We start from the raw sequence: 26803 nt of genomic DNA, 5'->3' as shown, positions 1-26803 counted from the left end.
CCTTCTACGCTCTAAAGAATAAAAACCTAACTTGTTCAACCTTTCCCTGTAACTTAGGTGCTGAAACCCAGGTAACATTCTAGTAGTTCCTCTCTGATATCAGATTTCTGATTGGGCATTGAACCCACGAACACTACCTCACTACTTTTTTTGTCGCCATTACTGTAGCCATGCTTTCAATATCAATGTAGCATGCAGACAACTCACTAACCCCAACCATAAGTCTTTGGAATGTGGGAGGAAACCAGAGCACCCAAAGAAAACCCACACTGTCACAGCGAGGACATACAAACCCCTCAGAGGCACCAGTGTGAATTGACCCATGATCAGTGATTTCTGGTATCGTAAATCAAGGCACAAACCACTACAGGAACGTGCCAAATGTATGCACAGGCCTTTTCAATTTACACCAGGATTATATTAAAACGGTAAAGTGAAATTGCAAGAAGGAGATTCTGTGAGCTGCCTTCAGTGTAATTGATTTGGACAATTATTGTTGAGACAAGCTTATTTCTCTTCACAGAAGGCCAGGCTTGCGAGGATAAAGATAGCGAAGACTGGAAATGCCAATGCCTATCTTCAGATCAAACGTAACGGCTTGATGAATGAGGGACTGGAGATCACAGTAGGTGCAATGTTATATTGTGCTGCAGTTAGACAAATGGGTGAAGAGCACTAGGAAATGATTGAACTCCTTATATTGAAGGACAATTTTCCAAGTACATAAATTGAGTGTGCTTGTCCTATTCACATTTGTGATGGGCGGTCCTTGGGTATTCAGACTTGTCTGAGTCTCCTGTGCTTTCATTGTTTGATTCTGCCATCCACTGCTTGTTATTTGGAATGGATAGTGTATGGATATATGCACAGAGTGAGTGTGTGTGCCCTACACATTAAGCAGTAAAGCACAAACAGCAGACAATTGCCTGGGAATGAGTGTGGCAGTCAACACAAAGATGGATACAGCGGCAAGGTGGGGAGGGGGAGAAAGTTTAATCAACAAGCTCTTTGCTCATCATTAATAAATTCCCTTATCTATTTTAAATATTTCATGGCAATCCTCATCAATATTCACTATTCTGCATTAAACATAAACATAAACGTGGGCAAAGTACTGGAGAGTTTAACATCGGTAGCTGAACGAAGGGCGCTGAGTAGGCTACGGTCAATTATGGATAACTCTGAACATCCTCTACATAGCACCATCCAGAGACAGAGAAGCAGTTTCAGTGACAGGTTACTATCGATGCAATGCTCCTCAGACAGGATGAAGAGGTCAATACTCCCCAATGCCATTAGGCTTTACAATTCTACCTCCAGGACTTAAGAACTTTTTAAAGCTATTAATGCTTTTTGAGACGGTGATTTAGATGCATATCATATTTTTTTTTTTACTGAGTTAAGTATTGTATGTAATTAGTTTTGCTACAGCAAGTGTATGGGACATTGGAAAAAAAGTTGAATTTCCCCATGGGGATGAATAAAGTATCTATCTATCTATCTATCTAAACATATAAACCATGCACTCTTCACTCTAACATAAGGCACTATAACTCACACCACTTGCTATAACACACATTAATTTACCATATCACTGAATCACTTCTGTTTGAATATACTCTCTCCCCACTCTGCCTGATACACCATATATTTCCCACTGCAATACTCTTCTCTCACTGCTCCTTCCTGTCCTACATCTCTTCCTATAACACAAGCTGATTCACGTTACAGCCTTCAAAAAAATTTTCCACGATATGTCACACATCCCTGAGAGCAACACTCTGATATATCCCCTCCAGCACTATCACACAAACCGCACATCGCCACTGTAACAGTTTAACATGCACTACCTCTCTCCATGGGACTTCGACGTGCCACATCATCTCTGCACTACAGTTTGATCTACCTGGTGTTTCTAATTAGATTTTGGACTCATCCCAGAATTTGGTTTGAACCTGCAAACTCTGAATTTTGCAGCAAGAATGATATCAATTGACATTAGTGGTTGTATGTTGGTAAATAACTGGTCTCATATGTGAATAAAGTTAATATGTAAAAAAAGAACAAAATGTGGAACCCTGAATCTATACAGGAAAGAGAATCATTTACTTTAATACAGCTCCCTTCATGATACTTTATGCTCTTTATAGCCAAGTAAGCACTGTACTGTGCAAAAGTCTTGGGTACAAATATATAGCCTAAGACTTTGGTTAAAATAAGAAGGTGGGTAGAAAACAGAAATAAGAGTACTATATGTGATTCAGTAATTTGCACAGTACGATATATTTTTTGAAATATAGTCACTATTATAATATAACTCTATAACAATTACAGCACGGAAACAGGCCATCTCGGCCCTTCTAGTCCGTGCCGAATGCTTACTCTCACCTAGTCCCACCAACCTGCAGTCAGCCCATAATCCTCCATTCCTTTCCTGGCCATATACCTATCCAATTTTACTTTAAATGACAATACTGAACCTGCCTCTACCCTTCTACTGGAAGCTCATTCCACACAGCTACCACTCTCTAAGGAAAGAAATTCCCCCTTGTGCTACCCCTAAACTTTTGCCCCCTAACTCTCAACTCATGCCCTCTTGTTTGAATCTCCCCTACTCTCAATGGAAAAAGCCTATCCACGTCAACTCTATCTATCCCCCTCATAATTTTAAATAGCTCTATCAAGTCCCCCCTCAACCTTCTATGCTCCAATGAATAAAGACCTAACTTGTTCAACCTTTCTCTGTAACTTAGGTGCTGAAACCCAGGTAATATTCTAGTAAATCTCCTCTGTACTCTCTCTATTTTGTTGACAATAACAGAAAAAATGTTGATAATAGAAGAAATGTATGCACTCAGATACAATCTCCCCTAGACTGCAGTGGTACAGTCAGCAGATAATCACTTTTATGAGAATAGATATTAGTCAGAACATTAAAGGTAATTTAGAGACAAAAGAGATGGCATAATCTGGAATCTGGAGCAACCCAGTTGGTCAAGCAGTGTCTAGAGGGGAAACTGAATTGTGGACAATCCTTTTCCCACCACTCCCCCACCCACACAGATTCTGCACGAACAGCTGAGTTCCTTCAGCAGATTGTTTGTCATGTCTTTCTTTGAAATTTTGCCACAAGGCATTTCACAGCCACCTGCCTGAAAGAGTTTGAAGATTTCTTCTCTAGTCAGAAAAGTCATAGAATTGTACAGCGTACTGTAGAAACAGGATATTTAGCCCAATTCCTTTACACTCTTCTCTATTAATCCTCTCTCCCACCACTTGGTCCGGAGCCCTCTAAGCCTAAGTTGTAGCAAAATTCACTACTTGTGTACTTTATGCCCCAACTAAAAAAAAAAATCCCATTTCACCTTCCAAACCCTTTCATTTACCTCCATTGCTGCATTCAGGACCTATGGATTCTTACTCAGCAGGTCAGGCAGTATCCGTGGAGGGAAATGGACTGTCCACATTTCATGTCAAGATCCTTCACCTGGATCAAACCCAATTCTCCTTATCTCTCCACAGATGCTGCCTGACCCATTGACATCCTCCAGCATTATGTTTCTTGTTCTAAACATTCCTCAGTACTCCTTGAGAATCTCGTTTATGGTATACATCCTAGCCTCATTAATTCCCCCCAAAAATGCATTTTCTCACTTAACTCCATCTGCCATTTTCAGCCTGTTTCACTATCTCTCAGCAGCCGAACACCCCACTTCCACACTGTCAGCAACTCGTCCGATCTTTGTTTCATTGGCGAACTGAATGATCTTGCCTCCCACATCCATATCCAAGTCATTCATGCATATTACAGACTGTAATGGTCCCAGCAATGATCTTTGTGGGACACCACCAGTTTAATCAACCAACCAGAAAAACGACCCTCTACCATCGCCGTCTCTCTCCAATCAAGCTAGTTTTGGATCTAGTTTGCCAACTAGCCCTGATCCCATGGCCTTAACCTCCAAAGAGAGGCAGCTTGGCAAAGGTCCTACTAAAGTGCACGTTAATCACACTAACTGCCCTACCCTCATCAATCCATTTCGTTGCCTCCTCAAAAAATGCAATTAAATTGGTCAGGCAGGATTTTGCCCAAGATACAAGAGATGACAGATGCTGCAATTTGGATCAACAAACAAAATGCCGGAGGAACTCAGCTGGTCAGGCAGCATCTGTGGAGGAAGATAGACAGTTGTCAATTTGTGTCAAGAACATTCATCTGGTCCAAAGTCCCATCAAAATGTAAATTGGCCATTTTGTCCACAGATGATGCCCGACCCATTGAGGACCTCCAGCATTTTATTTGTTATTTTAAACAATATCCACAGAGAAGAAGACAGACATCAATAAAAAGATATCCTGTCAAATAATCCTCGAAGCATTTTGCTGCATTTTTTAAATATGTCACATGCTAAGCTTTTTTTTTAATATTGATCTTGTTTCAGGAGTCAGGCGATAAGGATCAGCAGCCGTGTCCCAACAGGCCAGGATCAGCTGTGGCCAGGCAACATCACCATCTGCTGCACTGCTTGGAGCGGACAACTGTGAGTCTGCAGAAATATTACCTCTTGGGTCCTGAAGCAGGGCTGTGGAGGCAGGCCATGTGGCATCACGACAGGGTTCTGTCCCTGCTGTCGAGGCCTCAATACAAATTCCACAGGCTCTCAATCAGCAACCCTACCCTTGTTAACATTGCTTCTGTCTCCGCCCTGCAGTGACATCCAATGTAAGGAGCATAACTTGTGATTATAAACTGCAGCTTGCTGGTGCTTTGTGTGCTGGGAGTACCGGTGAAGTAATGCAAGGATAGCAAAAAGCAAAATCCCACTGAAACTTGGAATATTGTGTTCAGATCTGGACGCCGCTTTACAGGAAGAATGTGGAAGCGATAGAGAGGGTGCAGATTTACCGGGGTGCTGCCTGGATTAGAGAGCATCACTTTTAAGAATAAGCTGAGCAAGCTAGGTGATGCACCATCAATAACTCACTCTGAGATGTAAGAAGCGAGGTATCGGCTTTTATTGACTGGAAGAATGAACAACACTACATCCTGGAGAATGAGGCTGGGCAACAGGCCTCAGTCGCCTTTATACCGGGGTCTGTGGGAGGAGCCACAGGAGCAATCAGCAGGGGTCAGTGGGAGGAGCCACAGGAGCAGTCAGCAGGGGTCTGTGGGAGGAGCCACAGGAGCAGTCAGCAGGGGGTCTGTGGGCGGAGCCACAGGAGCAGTCAGCAGGGGTCTGTGGGAGGAGCCACAGGAGCAGTCAGCGGGGGTCTGTGGGAGGAGCCACAGGAGCAGTCAGCAGGGGTCTGTGGGAGGAGCCACAGGAGCAGTCATCAGGGGGTCTGTGGGAGGAGCCACAGGAGCAGTCATCAGGGGTCTGTGGGAGGAGCCACAGGAGCTGTCAGCAGGGGTCTGTGGGAGGAGCCACAGGAGCAGTCAGCAGGGGTCTGTGGGAGGAGCCACAGGAGCAGTCAGCAGGGGGTCAGTGGGAGGAGCCACAGGAGCAGTCAGCGGGGGTCTGTGGGAGGAGCCACAGGAGCAGTCAGCAGGGGTCTGTGGGAGGAGCCACAGGAGCAGTCAGCAGGGTCTGTGGGAGGAGCCACAGGAGCAGTCAGCAGGGGTCTGTGGGAGGAGCCACAGGAGCAGTCAGCGGGGGTCTGTGGGAGGAGCCACAGGAGCAGTCAGCAGTGGGTCTGTGGGAGGAGCCACAGGAGCAGTCAGCAGGGGTCTGTGGGAGGAGCCACAGGAGCAGTCAGCAGGGGGTCTGTGGGAGGAGCCACAGGAGCAGTCAGCAGGGGTCTGTGGGAGGAGCCACAGGAGCAGTCAGCAGGGGTCTGTGGGAGGAGCCACAGGAGCAGTCCAGACAGGTATATGTAGTTCACCACACTAGGAGCGAAAGAGGATGAGAGATGACTTGATAGAGGTGTACAGGATGATAAGAGGCATTGAATGAGTGGACACACACAGAATGCTGCAGAAACTCAGCAGTTCAGGCAGCATCTATGGAAATGAATAAGCAGTCAATGTTACGGGCCGAGACCCTTCTTCAGGACTGAAAAGGAAGGGGGGAGATAATAGAATAAAAAGTGGAGGGGTGTGGACGAGGTTGGCTAGAAGGTGATAGGTGAAGCCAGGAGGGTGGGAGAGGTAAAGGGCTGCAGGAGCAGGAATCTGATAAGGAAAGACGGAATCTGATATCCAGAGACTTTTTCCACGGCAGAAATGGCTATTAATAGGGGCCATAATTTTAAAGTGATTTGAGGAAATTATAGGCAGGATGCTAGAGGTAAGTTTTTTGACACAGAGAGTTGTGGGTACATGGAACTGGGGTACAGGTAGAGGCAGATACATTAAGGGCAGTTAAGAAACATCTAGATAGGCACATTATTGATAGACAAATGGAGAGCAGTCTAGGAGGGAAGGGTTAAATTGATCCGATATCCACTCTCACCTCTCATGTACTCTTTCTATATCTGAAAAAAAACTTATTGAATCTTGTTTTATTTTATTGGCAAACTTACCTTCATATTTCATCTTTTCACTCCTTATGGATATTTAGTTGCCTTTCAGTTGGTTTTTAAAAGCTTCCCAATCCTCTAACTTCCTACTATTTTTTGCTATATTATATGCCCTCACTTTTGCTTTTATGCTATCCTTGATTTCCATTGTCAGCCACGGTTGCTTTAGAACACTTTAGAATTTAGAACACTTCAATTAGTTTAGAACAATTTAGAACACTTCATCATCTTTGAGATGTATCTTTCCCGCACCTTCCAAATTGCTCCCAGAAACCCCTGCCATTACAATTCTGCCATCATCTCTTGCAATCAACTTTGGCCAGCTACTCGCTCAAGCCTCTGTAATTCCGCTTCCTCCACTGTAATGCTGATAAATCTGATTTTAGCTTTTCTCTCTCAAACTGCAGGGTGAATTCTATCTTATTATGATCACTGCTTCTTAAGGGTTACTTTACCTTAAGCTCCCTAATCAAATCTGGTTCATTACATTACACCCAATTGGAGGCCTGTATATAACTCCCACCAGGGTCTTTTTACCCTTACGGGTTCTTAACTCTACCCTCAAAGATTCTACATCTTCAAAGTTTCAAAAGGTTATTATCACAACCATTCCTCATGTTTTTGAGCACCACGAGCTTTGTCCAGCTATTTGATTGTTTTTAGTCACAGAAGACAGATGAAGCCAACTCATTAAATATTTTCAAGAAAGACACAGATATAGTTTTGGGTTAGATCAAGAGATCTGGGGAGAGACTGTGAGTAGGATTCTGAGAAATGCTCAAAGAATCTCAACCCAAAACATAAAGTGTCTGTTTCCTCCATAGATGCTGCCTGACCTGCTGTGTTCCTCCAGCACTTTATGGGTTGCTCCAGATCCCAGTATCTGCAGTCTCCATTTTGCTACTCCAAAAGCATGTCAGCCATAATCATGTACTGAATGGCAGAGCAAGTTCAAAGGGCTACATGGTCTGCCAGTCCCTTTTTCTACATGTCTATATCAAATGTAATGTGCTTACTGATTCTTGGAAGGAGGCACAGGTAGGGGATGGGATGGGGCTTGGTCTCAATAAGATCGAGAAATGGATCTCAGAGAACTTCTCAATGCTATTAAGCTCTGCATTCACCTCAGATGTTTCTGAAGTTCACACTTGGAACTTTGAGGTAAGGTGTTGGAAACTAGGTGATTTGGAATCTCGTCCAATGTAACAAAAGATGAAGTTCTCTTTCATTGAACATCATTAATGGAGTTGCACCATCAAATGTGATGACTAAAGATTAGATTCTACAAATGAATGCACTTAGCCCATTAGCAAAGGAGCAAACCCTCTTGGAATTGTTTGGGATTTAGAAGATCAGCTACTGCTCTGCTGAGAGTTGTAACCATGAAAAGGTAGAATTGGAAATTAATGGAACAGAGGTAAATGAAAATCCCATTAAAACCAGTCACATCCTTGAATCACCCTCTTTCTAAATTCACTCTATTCAGTCTAGTCTTAAAGTTATTTAACTTATCCAATTTTCAAGCTTTAGCAATCAATTCTCACTTTGTTCTTATTTACATTTCATTATTCAAATTTTTTAATCATGTTTCTCTTGGTAAAATAAGCGTATGTGCTCCTGGGTTGGTATATATCTGCGCACGTGCACGTGTGAATACATATGTGTGCCCCCATTTGCATATGCATCTGTGAACATAGAACATAGAACATTATTCGCAGCATAAGCCCTTTGTCCCAGGACGTTGCGTCAAACCTTTAACTTACTCTAAGATCAATCTAACCCTTTCCTCCGGCATAATCCTTCCTTTATTGTTTATCTAAGAGTTACTTAAATGGCTTTAATGTATCTGCCTCTACCACCACCCCTAAGAGCACGTTCTACGCATCCACAACTCTGAGTAAACAACAGTATAAAGAGTATGTGTAGATATATTTCTGTATTTCCATGTATTTATAGAATCTTGCATGTGCATGCATGTCCATATGAGTGTACATGCCTTTAAGTGTGTGTGTGTGTGTGCGCGCGCACGCACACGCGTGCCCGGTGAACAAAAGGAGAGGACAGGACAGGTGAATTGTGTGGCTACCTGCTGACAAGCACAAATGAAGGATCTTCCTTTGAGAAAGTCACTGGAAGCTGGATTAAACTCAAGGAGCCAACAGTAGTAGTCCAATCACTTGAATCGAGTATGATGTTCTCCTGAGGGATAGTGTATTGGTGGCCACCAGACGTCTGTAGAAGCCAGTCCGGGATCCACGCATTCTGGTACAGTGCGGACAAGAGTAAGTGGGAGCTGTGGTTAGCGGTTGGATCTTTTGGTTGTTGTGGAGCCAGTAGCTCACCATGACCCAGGATCTTTTCAGATGCTCTCTTATACTATTTTCACCTACTGAAACCAGAATGAGAAGAAATTGAAGTTCAATAGCAGAATATCAAGTAGTATCATGCTGTGACTTCAGCACTGTTTCGAGGTAGGTTTGTTCTGTATAATTTTATTGCCACTTATAAAGGCATTAAAGTTTGTTTTCTGTAATTAGAAATGGATTGCCAGGCTGAAATGGACTCAACATTACCGGGGAGACTACAATCTCTACCTAAAGGTCTCCTCAAGAATCCAATGTTCTAACTTTAGTTTCAATAAACTCCACACAAAATGCAAATGATCAAGAGCCACCGAGAAGAGAATAACATGGTAATGGCTATTAACATGAATCACCCTCTATAGTTTCTATTTAACTACACAATACCCCAACAATTTGCCCACTAGCCCCAATGGGCAATTTAGCATTCAACGTTTTTACCTGCCTCAAAACTACTAAACCTAACAAGATTCTATCGTACTTGTAAATGTGTCATTTCATATTTCTAGCTACGCTTGAGTGCTCTCCACTTAGAGGTAATTAAGTGTAAAAGGCAATTGCTCCGTAATGAGTGTGAACTATCACTGAACACCTGTCACAACCTGAAATAACTGGCATGTCTAGCACACTGCAAACGGTTCCTTCGTAATTAAAAATACCAGTTATTCAACACAATTTAAGCCACTTGCCCAATTTTAAAGCACGGGAGTGTAATTTAATTGCGAAGCCTCCGTCAGAAATGTGTAATTGTATCGGCATCACAACACATCGACACAGACGGCAGCCTATGAAGTAGTCAATCGACAGTCAAAATATGGGTGTGTTGCTCTTAGGAAAGTCACAGGCATTCAGGAATTATAATATTAAATTATGAATGAACATAAAACAAGCTAGCAAAATATTCTAAAGGCATATAAATAAATAAAGGGAAGCCCCGAAGAGTGTGAATCCATTAAGGCAACAATTATGTTAAAAAAATACAGTCGGCCTTCCTTATCCACGAGGGATTGGTTCCGGGACCTCCCACGGATACCAAAAAATGCAGATGTTCAAGTCCCTTATATAAAATGGTGTAGTATTTGCATATAACCTACGTACATCCTCCCGTATACTTTAAATCATCTCTAGATTACTTATAATACCTAATGCAATGTAAATAGTTGTTACACTATCTTGTTTAGGGAATAATGTCAAGAAAAAAAAACTGTACATGTTCCTCTCACAACACAAGCAGCGAATGAATGAGATGCGAGGTGAACAATGATCAAACGACGAGTTTTCACATATGATTTGACCATCGACAGGGATATGCTTCTGTGACGTGTCCTCTAGCCACACACTTAATGCTTTCTCAGTCTTCGCAAGCACTTTATCACGAACCAGAGAGACCATTTCTGCCGTTGTAGGGGCAGCACTAACACTTCCATGAATTGCAGCTTCTTTCTGCTTTATTGTGCAAATGCTCGATTCGTTCTTATCGACTTTATGGCCCACTTCGGAAAGCGACATGCCACTTTTCAAAAGATCTAATATTTCTACTTTCTCGGCAAGAGATAGCACTTTACACTCCCTCTTAGCCTTTGAGAAATTGCTTTGACCACGTAACTGCTTTTTAGGAGCCATTTTTTTCTCAGGAACAAAGTAGCAAACAAACGAGATGCGAGGCGAACAATGCTCGAACAATGAAGGCTGGAAGAGCACTTCCTGGTTTTCTTGATTCGCAGTTGGTTGATAGATAGATAGATAGATAGATAGATAGATAGATACTTTATTCATCCCCATGGGAAAATTCAACTTTTTTTTCCAATGTCCCATACACTTGTTGTAGCAAAACTAATTACATACAATACTTAACTCAGTAAAAAATATGATATGCATCTAAATCACTATCTCAAAAAGCATTAATAATAGCTTTTAAAAAGTTCTTAAGTCCTGGCAGTTGAATTGTAAAGCCTAATGGCATTGGGGAGTATTGACCTCTTCATCCTGTCTGAGGAGCATTGCATCGATAGTAACCTGTCGCTGAAACTGCTTCTCTGTCTCTGGATGGTGCTATGTAGAGGATGTTCAGAGTTTTCCATAATTGACTGTAGCCTACTCAGCGCCCTTCGCTCAGCTACCGATGTTAAACTCTCCAGTACTTTGCCCACGACAGAGCCCGCCTTCCTTACCAGCTTATTAAGACGTGAGGCGTCCCTCTTCTTAATGCTTCCTCCCCAACACGCCACCACAAAGAAGAGGGCGCTCTCCACAACTGACCTATAGAACATCTTCAGCATCTCACTACAGACATTGAATGACGCCAACCTTCTAAGGAAGTACAGTCGACTCTGTGCCTTCCTGCACAAGGCATCTGTGTTGGCAGTCCAGTCTAGCTTCTCGTCTAACTGTACTCCCAGATACTTGTAGGTCTTAACCTGCTCCACACATTCTCCATTAATGATCACTGGCTCCATATGAGGCCTAGATCTCCTAAAGTTGAACTCGTGCATGCAGAATTCACGGATAAGGAGGGCCGACTGTATTTCACTTTGAGGTTAGATAGTCACAGGGACAGCCTGCTTAGAGAATGGAGCAAACCAAGAGGCCACTAAACTAAGATAACAAATATCATATAGAGAAATAAAAGGAAAACTACCGAGTTTGGAACCCACCATCACAGAATGTTGAGGCAAATAAAATTGGATGCACTTAAGATGAAGAATTTGGAGAAGAAAACATTCGGGTTCGCTCATTTGTTATGTGTCATTTCGTATGATGTGGGTGATCGTGGGCAATCATGGTCTTTTCATGACCTTGATTATTCTTGGCTAATTTTCCTACAGAAGTGGCTTGCTTTTGGCCAGTGTCTTTACAAGACGGGTGGCCCCAGCCATTATCAACACTTCTCAGAGTTTGTCTGCCTGGAGTCAGTGGGTGCATAACCAGGACTTGTGATATGCACCGGCTGCTCATACGACCGTCCACCACCTGCTCCCATGGCTTCACGCGACCCTGATCAGTGGGGTGGAGGGGGGGGGGGCTAGACGGGTGCTACACCTCGCCCAAGGGTGACCTGCCGGCTAGTAGAGGGAAGGAGTGCCTTATACCTCCTCCGGTTGGAAGAAAGATTGCAGGAGATAGAACTGGAGCATAGGCATCAACTGACAGCCAAAGGCATTTTCCTGTGTTGTGTGTCAAAAATTCCACTTAAAATATCTTTTATTTCGACAGATTCCGTTGATTATTACTTGTCCAACATGCACAATTCTGCTGTGGTAAAAAGTGATCAGGCAGCACCAGTGAGGAAGGAAACAGATTTAGCGTTCCAGGTCAAACAGCCATTGTCTGAACAGGGAACAGTTTAAGCTTTAAGATGCAGAGAAGCTGGAGAGGGATGGAGAGTGCAAAGAGAGTCAAAGGTGAAGGTCTGTCTCAGGTGAAGAGGTTGATTCACAAAAGTGGTAGTGGGACAAATAAAGAAATATGCGAGAATATGTGTTTTCGGGGGAAGGGGGAGGGTCACTATTGAAATTTACAGCGGGGAGATACTTTAAATGCTATAAAACGTAAATTCTTAAAAATACTAACTACCTGAAGCGGTTGATTTCAAGTGTTCAATATGAGAGGCTGAAACATGCCTAGCCAAGATTTGAGGAGCTGTTCATTTAAGCCGTGCAGGTGGGGCTCATCAACCTTGGATGACAGCCCAACTAGGAGAAGGAAAACTCTGACTTTAAACCTCCACTGCCAGACCCACACATGGGAAAGGCTTCAGGAGTAAACCATGAGGAAGAAATCCGGGGCCGGGGTCCCGAAGGCAGTTTGATGTTGTTTCCAACTTCACTCTGGCAACCTCTGCAACTACACTGGTGTTGAGCTGTATCGGCGCTTGTCCTTCCCTTGGACTACATCAGTGATGTGGAGAGGGGGAACCCGCTACATGGGTAACAGTCAGTTCTTCAAATCTTCCCATCCAGGCTTGCACCCTGGAGAGGACACAGACCACCAGAGGCGCAAACCCATGATCCCCTGGGATCGACGGCTGCCTACCAGTGTCATTTAAGCCGTGTAGGAAGGCTGAGGAAAGAAAGGTTAGAGAGAGTGGGACAGGAGATTCACTGAAACACTGGACAGGGATATTTCACAACATAATAACCCATGTTATGTAAAAGTTAAGTATAATGTATGTAAGTTTATGTTAACTTATGTTTATCCTTGTAATATTCTGTCCTGCTAGTGCAAAAAGAAAATGTTCATAGAAACTTAGAAAATAGGTGCAGGAGTAGGCCCATTCGGTCCTGCACCGCCATTCAGTATGATCATGCCTGATCATCCAACTCAGAACCCTGTACCTGCTTTCTCTCCATACCCCCGATCCCTTTAGCCACAAGGGCCATATCTAACTTCCTCTTAAATATAGCCAATTAAACTGGCCTCAACTGTTTCCTGTGGCAGAGAATTCCACAGATTCACCACCCTCTGCGTAAAGAAGTTCTTCCTCATCTCGGTCCTAAAAGGCTTCCTGTTTATCCTTAAACTGTGACCCCTCGTTTCGGACCTCCCCAACATCGGAAACAATCTTCCTGCATCTGGCCTGTCCAATTCCTTTAGAATTTTATACGTTTCAATAAGATCCCCCCTCAATCTTCTAAATTCCAGTGAGTATAAGCCTAGTCGATCCAGTCTTTCTTCATATGAAAGTCCTGCCATCCCAGGAATCAATCTGGTGAACCTTCTCTGTACCCCCTCTATGGCAAGAATGTCTTTCCTCAGATTAGGGGACCAAAACTGCACACAATATTCTAGGTGCGGTCTCACCAAGGCCTTGTACAACTGCAGTAGAACCTCCCTGCTCCTGTACTCAAATCCCTTTGCTATGAATGCCAACATACCATTTGCCTTTTTCACCACCTACTGTACCTGCATGCCTACCTTCGATGACTGGTGTACAATGACACCTAGGTCTCGTTGCATCTCCCTTTTTCCTAATCGGCCACCGTTCAGATAATAATCTGTTTTCCTGTTCTTGCAACCAAAGTGGATAACCTCACATTTATCCACATTAAATTGCATCTGCCATGAATTTGCCCACTCACCTAACCTATCCAAGTCACCCTGCATCCTCTTAGCATCCTCCTCACAGCTAACACTGCCGCCCAGCTTCGTGTCATCCGCAAACTTGGAGATGCTGCATTTAATTCCCTCGACTAAATCATTAATATATATTGTAAACAACTGGGGTCCCAGCACTGAGCCTTGCGGTACCCCACTAGTCACTGCCTGCCATTCTGAAAAGGTCCCGTTTACTCCCACTCTTTGTTTCCTGTCTGCCAACCGGTTCTCTGTCCACATCAATACCATACCCCCAATACCGTGTGCTTTAAGTTTGCACACTAATCTCCTGTGTGGGACCTTGTCAAAAGCCTTTTGAAAATCTAAATATACCACATCCACGGGCTCTCCCCTATCCACTCTACTAGTTACATCTTCAAAAAATTCTATAAGATTCGTCAGACATGATTTTCCTTTCACAAATCCATGCTGACTTTGTCCGATGATTTCACCTCTTTCCAAATGTGCTGTTATCACATCTTTGATAACCGACTCTAGCATTTTCCCCACCACCGATGTCAGACTAACCGGTCTGTAATTCCCCGGTTTCTCTCTCCCTCCTTTTTTAAAAAGTGGGGTTACATTAGCCACCCTCCAATCCTCAGGAACTAATCCAGAATCTAAGGAGTTTTGAAAAATTATCACTAATGCATCCACTATTTCTTGGGCTACTTCCTTAAGCACTCTAGGATGCAGACCATCTGGCCCTGGGGATTTATCTGCCTTTAATCCCTTCAATTTACCTAACACCACTTCCCTACTAACATGTATTTCCCTCAGTTCCTCCATCTCACTAGACCCTCGGTCCCTTACTATTTCCGGAAGATTATTTATGTCCTCCTTAGTGAAGACAGAACCAAAGTAGTTATTCAATTGGTTTGCCATGTCTTTGTTCCCTATGATCAATTCACCTGTTTCTGACTGTAAAGGACCTACATTTGTCTTGACCAATCTTTTTCTTTTCACATATCTATAAAAGCTTTTACAGTCAGTTTTTATGTTCCCTGCCAGCTTTCTCTCATAATCTTTTTTCCCTTTCCTAATTAAGCCCTTTGTCCTCCTCTGCTGGTCTCTGAATTTCTCCCAGTCCTCAGGTGTGCCACTTTTTTTTTGTTAATTTATATGTTTCTTCTTTGGACTTGATACTACCCCTAATTTCCCTTGTCAGCCATGGGTGCACTACCTTCCCTGGTTTATTCTTTTGCCAAACTGGTATGAACAATTGTTGTAGTTCATCCATGCGATCTTTAAATGCTTGCCATTGCATATCCACCATCAACCCTTTAAGTATCATTTGCCAGTCTATCTTAGCTAATTCACGTCTCATACCTTCAAAGTTACCCTTTTTTAAGTTCAGAACCTTTGTTTCTGAATTAACTATGTCACTCTCCATCTTAATGAAGAATTCCACCATATTATGCTCACTCTTACCCAAGGGGCCTCGCATGACAAGATTGCTAACTAACCCTTCCTCATTGCTCAATACCCAATCTAGAATGGCCTGCTCTCTAGTTGGTTCCTCGACATGTTGGTTCAGAAAACCATCCCGCATACATTCCAAGAAATCCTCTTCCTCAGCACCCTTACCAATTTCGTTCACCCAATCTATATGTAGATTGAAGTCACCCATTATAACTACTGTTCCTTTATTGCACGCATTTCTAATTTCCTGTTTAATGCCATCCCCAACCTCACTACTACTGTTAGGTGGCCTGTACACAACTCCCACCAGCATTTTCTGCCCCTTAAGTGTTATGCAGCTCTACCCATATCGATTCCACATCCTCCAGGCTAATGTCCTTCCTTTCTATTGCGTTAATCTCCTCTCTAACCAGCAACACTACCCCACCTCCTTTTCTTTCCTGTCTATCCCTCCTGAATATTGAATATCCCTGAATGTTGAGCTCCCATCCTTGGTCACCCTGGAGTCATGTCTCTGTGATCCCAACTATATCATATTTATTAATAACTATCTGCACATTCAATTCATCCACCTTGTTACGAATGTTCCTCGCATTGACACACAAAGCCTTCAGGCTTGTTTTTACAACACTCTTAGCCCTTATACAATTATGTTGAAAAGTGGCTCTTTTTGCTTTTTGCCCTGGATTTGCCTGCCTGCCACTTTTATTTTTCACCTTACTACTTTTTGCTTCTACCCTCATTTTACACCCCTCTGTCTCTCTGCACTTGTTCCCATCCCCCTGCCACATTAGTTTAAAGCCTCCTGAACAGCAGTAGCAAACGCTCCCCCTAAGACATTGGTTCCAGTCCAACCCAGGTGCAGACCGTCCTGTTTATACCGGTCCCACCTCCCCCAGAACTGGTTCCAATGCCCCAGAAATTTGAATCCCTCCCCCTTGCACCATTTTTCAAGCCACGTATTCATCTGAAATATCCGCCTATTTCTACTCTGACTAGCACATGGCACTGGTAGTAATCCAGAGATTATTACCTTTGTGGTCCTACTTTTTAGTTTATCTCCTAACTCCCTAAATTCACCTTGTAGGACCTCATCCTGTTTTTTACCTATATCGTTGGGACCTATGTGCACCACGACCACTGGCTGTTCACCCTCCCATTCCAGAATGTCCTGCAGCCGCTCAGAGACATCCTTGACCCTTGCACCAGGGAGGCAACATACCATCCTGGAGTCTCATTTGCGGCCGCAGAAACGCCTATCTATTCCCCTTACAATCGAATCCCCTATCACTATAGCTCTCCCACTCCTTTTCCTTCCCTCCTGTGCCGCAGAGCCACCCATGGTGCAATGAATTCGGCTGCTGCTGCCTTCCCCTGATGAGACATCTCCCCCAACAGTATCCAAAACAGTATATCTGTTTAGGAGGGAGATGACCTCAGGGGACTCCTGCACTACCTGCCTACTGCTACGCATTTATACCCTGTGTATGCATGCTTATAACAATAATATGCTTAAATTTGAATTAGAATTAGATTATTATTACTGATATATGTCATGAAATTTGTTGTTTTGCAGCAGCAGTACAGTGTAATGGATAAGTAGACTACAAATTACACTAGGAAATATATATATATATATAAAATTAGTAGTGCAAAAGGAGAACAAAAATGGTTCGGTAGGGTTCATGTGTCATGCGTTTCAACTTGAACTTGAATAGAATGTGTTCAGTCAGCCTTTAGTAAAAGTAGCCACATTGTAGGCAACAAGTCTATCTCTCCATGAGTGTTGGATCTCCTACTCTGTATGAGTACTTCCAGCATGTTCTGGTTTTATTACAGATTTCTAACATCTGCATTTTTTTTTTTGCTTTCATCCAGCTGTGGTGTTGCTGAGCTATAAGTATTTTAATAGCTCCAAACCCACATCACCATCTCCTGTTGGTAGCAAGCACAACAAAAAAATGCAAGCTTAGCGTCATCTCAGCATCTTTTCTGATTTATTTCCATTTCTCCTTAACTTTGCTGAACAATAATGGTTTCCAACATTTTAGGTTTCCCTTGGTTACCTAAAAAAGTAACAATCCATTAATCAAGTTAAGGTAAAGCACTTTGAAAATGTGATTTGTCCATTTGTATTGCATTGCTCTATGTAGGGGTTCCCAGTCTGGGGTCTACAGACTCTCTGCTAATGATAGGAGTCCATGGCATAAATAAAAGTTGTGAACCGCTGCTCTATAATATCTCATCAATTAATAACTTAGGACATTAAGTTTAAATTTTCTCGTTCAGTCAAGTTTGATAGCGTAGCGATTAGCATCTTGGGGCTTTGCAGAGTTCGCAGTTCAATTCCAGTGCAAACTACGGAGTTTGTGGTTTCTCCCCATAACCGCGAGGGTTTCCTCCAGGTGCCCCCGGTCTCCTCCCACAATCCAAAGACATGCTGGTTAGTAGGTTAATTAGTCATCGTAAAGGCTGATTTATACTTGTGCGTACGGGCTACGCTGTAGCCCTGATTTTCACTTCTGCGTCACCCTACACCGTAGCGAGCAAGCATTAGTGTGCGCCAAAACACTAGTTGGCGGTGGGGTTTCTATGCCACTGTGTTGAGTTTCTTCGTGAGAGACATGGATGAGGAAATGCACTTCAAACATTTTCGCATGTCAGCAGGTAGATTTGACGATTTGGTTCATCTGTTTTGCATCGGTGTACGCACAGCCTACAGACATGGCGGAAAAGAAGCAACCGGAAATGTGATGCTACCACGCGGACCAATCACAGTTGTTGCGGTCTGCGGCACCATGACTCGCGAGTTACCTTTTTTGGGGAGGTGCACGTCACCCTACGGCGTAGGGTACGTGGTATCTACAGCATAGATGTGATGCACAAGTATAAATTAGCCTCAAATTGTCCTGTGATTAGGCTAGTGTTAAATAGGTGGGCTGCTGGGCGGAACATCTCACTGGGGCAAAAGGGCCTGCTTCACGCTACAGCTCTAAATTAGAAAAATAAATAAAGTCCGTTCTCAGTGAAATTCCAAAGCAATGCAGAGATGAGTACAGATACTCTTGCATGAGCAGGAGAGACCAAGTACTAAAAAAAGCAAAGAGTTAGAAAATCTTAGCAGGTAGAAAATCACATGCATATATTATTACAAACAAGAGAAAATCTGCAGATGCTGGAAATCCGAGTGACACACACAAAATGCTGGAGGAACTCAGTGGACCAGGCAGCATCTATGGAAAGAAGTACAGTGGACATTTTGGGCTGAAACGCTTGGGCAGGTTTCGGCTTGAAACATTGACTGTACTTTTTTCCATGGATGCTGCCTGGCCTGCTGAGTTCCTCCAGCGTTTTGTATGTGTCACTCGGATTTCCAGCATCTGCAGATTTTCTCTTGTTTGCACTTGTTGGTTGCATGTACTATTAATCTCTTTTGACAATTTGCCAGGTAATGAAAGTCAAAAGCCACCTTTAGGTGAAAATAATGTATACAGGGAAACCTAAGGACCATTGGCCCTATATGCTTCTCAGTTAGATTGTGGCTGTTCTACATCTGAACTCCATTTCCCCTCCATTGTCCAAGCCTCCTTTCTTCACAAAGATCATCATTTAAGTCCACATCCTCAACAGCACCTTTTGGGGAAGGGAATTTCAGTTTTCAAGAACAATTAGCCTGTCCAGCCGATCAAGGGGCATGGAGATTGGGTAGGGCAGGAAAGAAGGTAAAAAGCTTGTACATTTCTTACTGAAGAGGAATCAGGCTTGGGGAATTGCTGCTCCTTCCTGCAAGGTGCAGAAGAATAAAATCTGTTGTTGGTTGATGTCAATTTTACCACAATGCATCACAGATAGTCAAAATCTACCTTTAAATTGAGGGGAGGTGCTCTTAGCATTTGGCAATCTGCACTCGTATGCAATCAGTCACAAGAGTATATGATTGTAACTGAATCATAACTCCATGAGCTGTGTGTGGCTATATGCTCTGTGTTTGCACTTTGGACCCAAAGGAACGATGTTTGTTTAACTGTGACAATAAACTTGAACTTGTAGAGTGCAATGAGATCTGTAGATGTGCTATGCCGGCAAATTGCAGAGTAAGGGTGAAGTTATTGATGATCGGTTTAGTTTGGTGGCACAGTTAATGACTCTGTAAAGTGTTGGACTCTTTCTATCACTTTACAAAGATTGGGAGATGCATGAGAGCTCTGTAATTGTTCAGTTTATATCTGCCATGAATTCTTCTGTTTGTAGATTGGGCAATTTTTCACCTTATCAGTTAGGTACCAGCTTCTCAGCTATAATGGACTAACTTTACTGGGGAGAGTGGATGGTTCTAATCTGCAGGTATTCAGATCATTGGCTGAGAAAGGAAGAATAAAACACAAAACTGAACAGTACAGGACCAGACCACTCCACCCAAAAGGTTTATAAACTCCAAACTTTAAACTGGCTTCAAAGTTCACATTTAAAATATATAAAAAATAAAGTGAGACGTCCTTGCAGCGATTGCAGGGATTCCATTGTATCACCAGGATGAAGATTGGGGTCATAGAATATAGAATACAAAACATTGTAAATTGAGCAGTATAGTCCAGGAGCATACAGTGTCAGAATCAGGTTTAATATCACAGGCATATGTCATGAAATTTGTTAACTTTATGGCAGCAGTACAATGAAATACGTGATAAACAAGTACAGAGAAAAAAATACTGAATTACAGTAAGTGTTTATATATATATATATATGTCTATTAAATATTTAAGTTAAACATAAGTACTGCAAAAAAAAACCGGAACAAATAAAGTAGTGAATAGCGCTCATGCGTTAAATGTCCCTTTAGAAATCGGATGGAAGAAGGGAAGAAGCTGTTCCTGAATCGTTGGGTGTGTGCCTTCAGGCATCTGTACCTCCTTCCCAATGGTAACAGTGTAAACAATCAGGTTTATTATCACTGACGTATGTCCTGAAACTTGATGTCTTGTGGCAGCAGTACTGTGCAATGCATAAAAGATTACAATAAGAATCTACTAAAAATGAGTAAAGAGTGCAAAAAGAGAACAAAATAATGTAGAGTTCATTGTCTGTGCCAAACATGATCCCAATCGAAACAAGTCTCATCTGCCTGCATTTGGTCCATATCTGTCCATTCCCTGCCTGGTCATGTCATATATAATAGCCAAATACACCACTCCTTACTTTTCTAACAAGTGTGTCTGAATCACAATGCTAAGATAATAACACAGAATTCAAAACTGCATATCTGACACATTCCTCTTCTCTTCTGTTGATCTTGCAGGGATTGACCTACCTGTTGGATGACCCTCTCTTATCGGTACGGACATCAACTTCCACCAAGGTACTTCTTATCTTCCCTCAGCTGATCTTCAGTACGTGAATTGCTAGGTATTGTGTCCTGCCTGGTCCTCTGGTGCAGTTGTCATCCTCTGTGCTTTTGGTTGCTAGGCTACATGTGGAATTATCAGACTCCAAGGGACCATTAGAACAAGAGCTTTTGCTTGTTGCTTCTAGAGAAAAAAATGCCTTTGTTCTCTCCTGCTCAGGCAGGAGACTCTGCTGCCATCAGTACTCATTTCTGCTCGTGCAATCAATTGAAGTACAATGGAACTGAATCTGCAAGAGGCCAGGAATAATGGCAGACACAAATCGCACATTTGCATTGGTGGCAGAAGACAATAGTAGTTTAAAAAATAATTTGTGTAGCTTTGGGAAACATTCCATTCTATTTACTAACATTAGCTTACATTTCCACTCAGTGACCACTCTATTAAGTACAGGGACCTGGTGTGGTTTCTGCTGCTCTAGCCCATCCACTTCAAGGCTCAACATATTGTGTGTTCAGAGATGCTCTTCTGCACACCACCGTTGTAACGCGTGGTTATTTGGGTTACTGTCACCCTCCTGTCATCCCAAAGCAGTCTGGCCATTTTCCTCTGATCTCACTCATTAACAAGGCATTTTCCTCCACAGATCACTCACTTGATTTTTGTTGTTGTTGTTGTTTTTCACACCATTCCCTGTAAACTCTAGAGACTGGTGTGCGTGAAAATCCCAAGAGATCAGGAGATCCTGTGATACTCAAACACCCCTTCTGGCACCAACAATCAGTCCATGGGCAAAGTCACACTTCTTCCCCATTCTGATATTTGATCTGAACAAGTGAACCTCTCAGCTATATCTGTATGCCTTTATGTATTAAGATGTTGGCACACGATTTGCTGATTATGTATTTGCATTGAAGAGCAGGTACCTAATAAAGTGGCCACTGAGGATATCTAACGCCCGTAATTAAAGGGCACAATTATGGTGTTATCTCTCCAAGGATTCCAAAGGACATAGTGGTCAGTAGAAATGAAGATTGACTTAAACTGCATCCTTAAGAATGCATTTCTGCAGTTTGACTATTCAGAATTTCCCTTGTGGTAGTGAAGCTGATTAGTTAATCTTTTTAGCAACTAGAATTATTTGAAACGCTTTCTCACTCCCACAAATACCTGCCTGTCTGTAAGTGATGTTCTCGTGCCGTTGCTTGACCTGTCCTTGAGCTAGGTTTCCAAAAAATGGCGATTCACAGAACCACTGGCACAGAGTCACAAGTCGCCGATACAGGCCCTTCAGCCCACCAGCTCCTTGCCAGCCATCAAGCGCCCAATTTTGTTAATAATATGCTGATCTCATGTTATCCACTAGGCTAATCCCTGGGGCGAGAGGGCTGTTCAGTCAGGTCTGGCTAAAGAAATGAGATGCATATTTGTTGGAGGTGTGACGCAAGTGGGTCACACAATGAGTTCTAACACCAGAGCGCTGTATTACCAGTAGATCGCTGGCTTAATTCAAGTTCAAGTTCATGTTTATTGTCAATTAACCAACCATACATATGTATATAGCTGAGCAAGAGATCGTTCCTTTGAAGCCTAGCATAGTACCCACAGTCACACACAGCACATATAGTTATGATCCAACACATCCAGTCACAAAATAATAATCACCACATGTTTCTGAGTGGCCTGGCCTGAAGTTTGACAAGTTGACATAAAATGCAAGGTTCATGTTTATGTAGGGCAGAATAATGTTAACCAGACTTACAGAATCTTGCATTATTAATGTCCAGCAGTGTCTGGCGATCCTAAGGAAAACATATAAGACAAACATTTGCACCACTTGGTGGACCCAGAGAGGCCATTATGATGAAGCACGCCACCATTTAGTCACACATCACTGAGCTATGAAGTTCTCCCCTCACATGGGAACAATTTCCTGAAAGAAACCAACCTGGTCCTTAGCAATGTTGGACTACTGAGACACAGTTGGGGTTGGAGAAGGGTGGAGGGGGGTGAATGGGAGACAGAATTCATATGCCCACAATAGGGCTGAAAAATGAAGGCAAAACCCTAAGTTAGCTGGATGTCAAAAACTTTGAACAAATGCTTCTGACATGAAGAAGCATGTTACATTTTGTAACTTCAGAACATTATAGTAATTGAAAGGAAAACACAGGGGTCAGTCGAACTTCATATTTACTTTAAGCAAGGCATGCATGTATCGCAAGGTAGTGTGATGCTGTATGCAATTCACGTATAACCCATAATGGATTATTAAAATGAACAAGAATATACAGTATATATATACGTGTGTGTGTGTGTGTGTGTGTGTGTGTGTGTGTGTGTGTGTGTGTGTGTGTGTGTGTGTGTGTGTGTGTGTGTGTGTGTGTGTATAAAGTGTGCAAGAGTACTCAAATACAACAGAAATATTAAATACTCAACAAAACATGCACAAGGACAGAAACAAACATAAGACCAGAGGAACAGGAGAAGGTCACCTGCCCCACCACCCAGTATAATCATAAACTCCTCTTCTGCACCAGTTCCCCATAGCCCTCAAATCCTCAATGCTTCAAAAATGTATCTACCTCCATATTAATCTGACCTCCACCACCCTCTCAGCTTAAATTTTATCTTATTTTCAAACTCTTAAGATCATAGTTATTCAAACTATCAAAATCTACTCAAATTGTTAGATTTTTTTAGATAAAATGTTTTAAGATATAAATAGATCCAAAACAGTAGAATAATGCTAACACTTGCCTTTGTTCCTCACAGCCTATTTAACTTGAAGCAAGTCATTGAATGGATTCCCTTTCTCAGTCAGTGGACTTTACACTCCACTGCTGTTCTTCACAAGAAGCCATTGTCAGAGAATAGGTGGTGAATGGGCAGTCAGCAAATTAGGGATTACAAGCACCACAAGGCTATACTTGCTGGCACTCACAAGGAGAAATGAGGACAATCATTTGCAGAACTGTCAACTTTACCCTCCCCTGTCAGGGTCATTAGCGGATGGGGCGGCACGGTAGCGTTGTTGTTAGCAAAATGCTTTACAGTACCCATGACCTAGGTTCAATTCCCACCATTGTCTGTAAGGAGTTTGTATGTACTTCCCATGATTGCGAGTGTTTCCTCCAGGTTTCCTCCAGTTTCCTCCCACCAGTTGGTAGGTTAATTGGTCATTGTAAACTGTCCCATGATTAAGTTAGGATTAAATTGGGAGATTACTGAGCGGCGCGACTCAATGGGCCGGAAAGGCCTACTCCACATGCTATGTCAATAAATAAAGAAAGACATCTGTAAGAAATGATTCTGTCTGTACGTTCTCCCCCTGACCCCATGGGTTTCCTGCAGGTGCTCCGGTTTCCTCCCATATTCCAAAGACGTACAGGTTAGTAAATTGTGGGCCTAATAAGTTGCTGCCAGAAGCAGGGCAATCATTGTCAGCTGTCCCCAGCTCATCCTTGGCCTGTGTTGGTCATTGACACAAACTATGCATTTCACTGGATGTTTCCATGCGCATGTGACAAATAAAGCTAATCTTTAAAGAATAAATCTTTAAGCAACTTTAATAAAAGGAAAGATTTAAACAAACAACCTAACATAGGACTGAGAAGTGAAAATATGACAAGGTTTATCAAGGAAACTGCATTATATAGGTCCTTGGTAAGTGAAGGTACAGATGCTAATGATAGTGTAAATAAAATGGAAACAAAGAAGTAAGAATTAAATGAGCTTAGAGAGGATTATGACAGTCTGGTGCCTGTGTAACTATGCCCTAACAGGGAGTACAGTGAAATGATGAGCACAGAAAATATCTGAGAAGATTAAATACAGAATATTCATTGTAGCTGCCATCTATTTTCACTTCTGATTGAAAAACATCTTGCTCAATGAGCAATCAGCGAGTATAATCTTTTGTCACCATAGAAATTGTCTTTAATGTTTATTTCAGTGAATTGTTCCCTGAAGTCAATTGAGCCCAAGGTCAAATCGGCAATTTGCTGCTGATTAGAATGCAAAATCATTTATTAATTCAAATCTGCATTTAACATACTTTTGATTTCAGAAGTGTTATGAGTTCAGCTCCTGGTATATTCAATGAGGAGACAAAATTTCTGAGACAATGCTGCTGGGGGATATGCCTCAGGCAACAAATGTATGAGGGCAATGGTCAGAGTGTGCAATTAGTGGACCGTTACAATTAATCACCAGAGGTCAGTGGGGAAGCACCTTTGTCCCAAGCTTTTGAATGAAGCCTCGTGTTAGGAACAGCAATTCAACATCTTTAACCTGCATAGCTAAGTGGCTTCATTGTTAATTTTCATTTCCAATCATAGCAGTCAACATTTCGGTCAAAACCTGAAATGTCAACAGCTCTTTTCCTCACACAGATGATGCTCGACCTGCTGAGATTGCAGCTATGTGACTTTGTAAGTTTTTAAATACAGTACCTCAGATACAGAGAAACATTCAAAATCTATTAACGTTCCTTTAAATAATTAAAGTAAAAAACAAAGTAAATAAAATGTATTAAAAATGCATTAAGATACCAATAAATAATTAACCTCATTTCCCTCTGGTTGGTTCTCATTCCTCTGCGATTTCTTTCTGTCTTGTCAAGTCCTTTTGAAAAATGGTTGATAGGTTCTTGATTAGTCAGGGTGTCAAAAATTACTGGGAGAAGGCAGGAAAATGGGTGGAGAGTGATAATAAATTAGCCATGATGGAATGGCAGAACAGACACAATGGGCTGAATGGCCTTATTCTACTCTTATATCTTTGGTCTTATGGTCTAAAGACAGTACATTCCAGGTTATGCTCAATTTGGTCCTACAATTACATGCACTGCCAAGCAAATATGGACAAATAGGTCCAATTATCCTGTGCCTTGTGATCACCAAGTCAGGTAGTGAGGCATAGTTAGACTTCACTGAAGATGAGGTAGGAAAGTACGTGGTCTTGGAGACACGAGAGACCACAGAAGCTGGAATTCGTTGCAACAAAAAATCAGCTGGAGGAACTCAGCAAGCCGAGCAGCATCTGTGGTGAAGAGAGGAACTGTCAACATTTTGGTCCAAACCTGAAATGCTGACAGCTCCTTTCCTCAATCAGACGATGCTCAACCTGCTGAGTTCCTCCAGTAGAATGGAGGTATGCGACTTTGTAAGTTTTTAAATACAATACTTCAGATACAGAGAAACATACAAAACTTATTAAAATTCCTTTAAATAATTGAAGTAAAAAATAAAGTAAATAAAATGTATTACAATTGCATTAAGATGCCAAAAAAAATTGAAAACATTAAAATAACACAATTTGTCTTTTTTCTTCCTGAACTCCAGGTCATGAATTTCCATTCAAATGAATGGGGATCACGAGCCTTCCCCCAGTAGAGTGACAAATGCCCCAATGTCTTTCCTAAGTTTACAGCCAGGCTGTGTAAGTCCATGATGTACCCACCAGTGAACTGCTAAAACACTGGGTATTGCCCACTCTGTTCAGCTCATTATATTTTAAAATTCTCTCACCGCTCTCCTGATTATTTTGCCATTTCTGTTCACTTAGAAGCAATATTTTATAACAAATCATGAAAATGACCAAACAAATACTTAAAATAAATAATAAGGAACAGGTCTTCAGGGAGTGATAAATACTTGAAATAATCAGCTAAACACATTGATAAAAATATGAGGTCTTTTACAATTTCTGATTTTTCTTCCGTTAATAAATAAATAAATGATAAAAACACATTTAGTCCAACGGACTTGCTGTTACATGTTGATTTTAATCCAGTTGTGCACTCTATACTTCATTCCCTCTGATCCAGGATCATTTCTGCACAGCCTTACAAACCTTTCTCTTTACTTCAGCAGTCTTCTCACATTAGTTGTTGCAGCTGTAAGCCAGTGTGAAATAGTTTGGTGCAATTCCCTTGTACTTTCATTCTCTTCTTTAGTTGTTTTAAGACAGTGACAGGAGGTTAAAAAACCTGGAGAGGGATGGACTCCGCCAGGTTTCAGATGCCCAAGACACCCCGTACGAGGAGCAATCACCAAAAAGATC

At 42.2% G+C, this 26803-nt stretch overlaps 1 protein-coding gene across 5 annotated transcripts in view; it reads left to right on the top strand.

Moving 5' to 3' along the window:
* kcnd3 (potassium voltage-gated channel, Shal-related subfamily, member 3) overlaps nt 1-26803 on the top strand; it is a 387211-nt gene that overhangs the window by 342859 nt on the left and 17549 nt on the right. For all 5 annotated transcript variants that reach the window (XR_012096497.1, XR_012096498.1, XM_073030589.1 and 2 more), the window contains exons 4-6: nt 524-625; nt 4443-4541; nt 20692-20751. Coding sequence is in view for 3 of the 5 variants with exons in the window: in XM_073030589.1 (XP_072886690.1) it covers nt 524-625; nt 4443-4541; nt 20692-20751 (261 nt within the window). In the remaining 2 variants the exon portion in view is untranslated. The remainder of the gene's footprint in view (nt 1-523; nt 626-4442; nt 4542-20691; nt 20752-26803) is intronic.

The sequence above is a fragment of the Hemitrygon akajei genome, chromosome 27, assembly GCF_048418815.1.
Source record: "Hemitrygon akajei chromosome 27, sHemAka1.3, whole genome shotgun sequence".
Taxonomy (NCBI): Eukaryota; Metazoa; Chordata; class Chondrichthyes; order Myliobatiformes; family Dasyatidae; genus Hemitrygon; species Hemitrygon akajei.
This window is presented reverse-complemented; position numbering and strand designations above follow the sequence as displayed.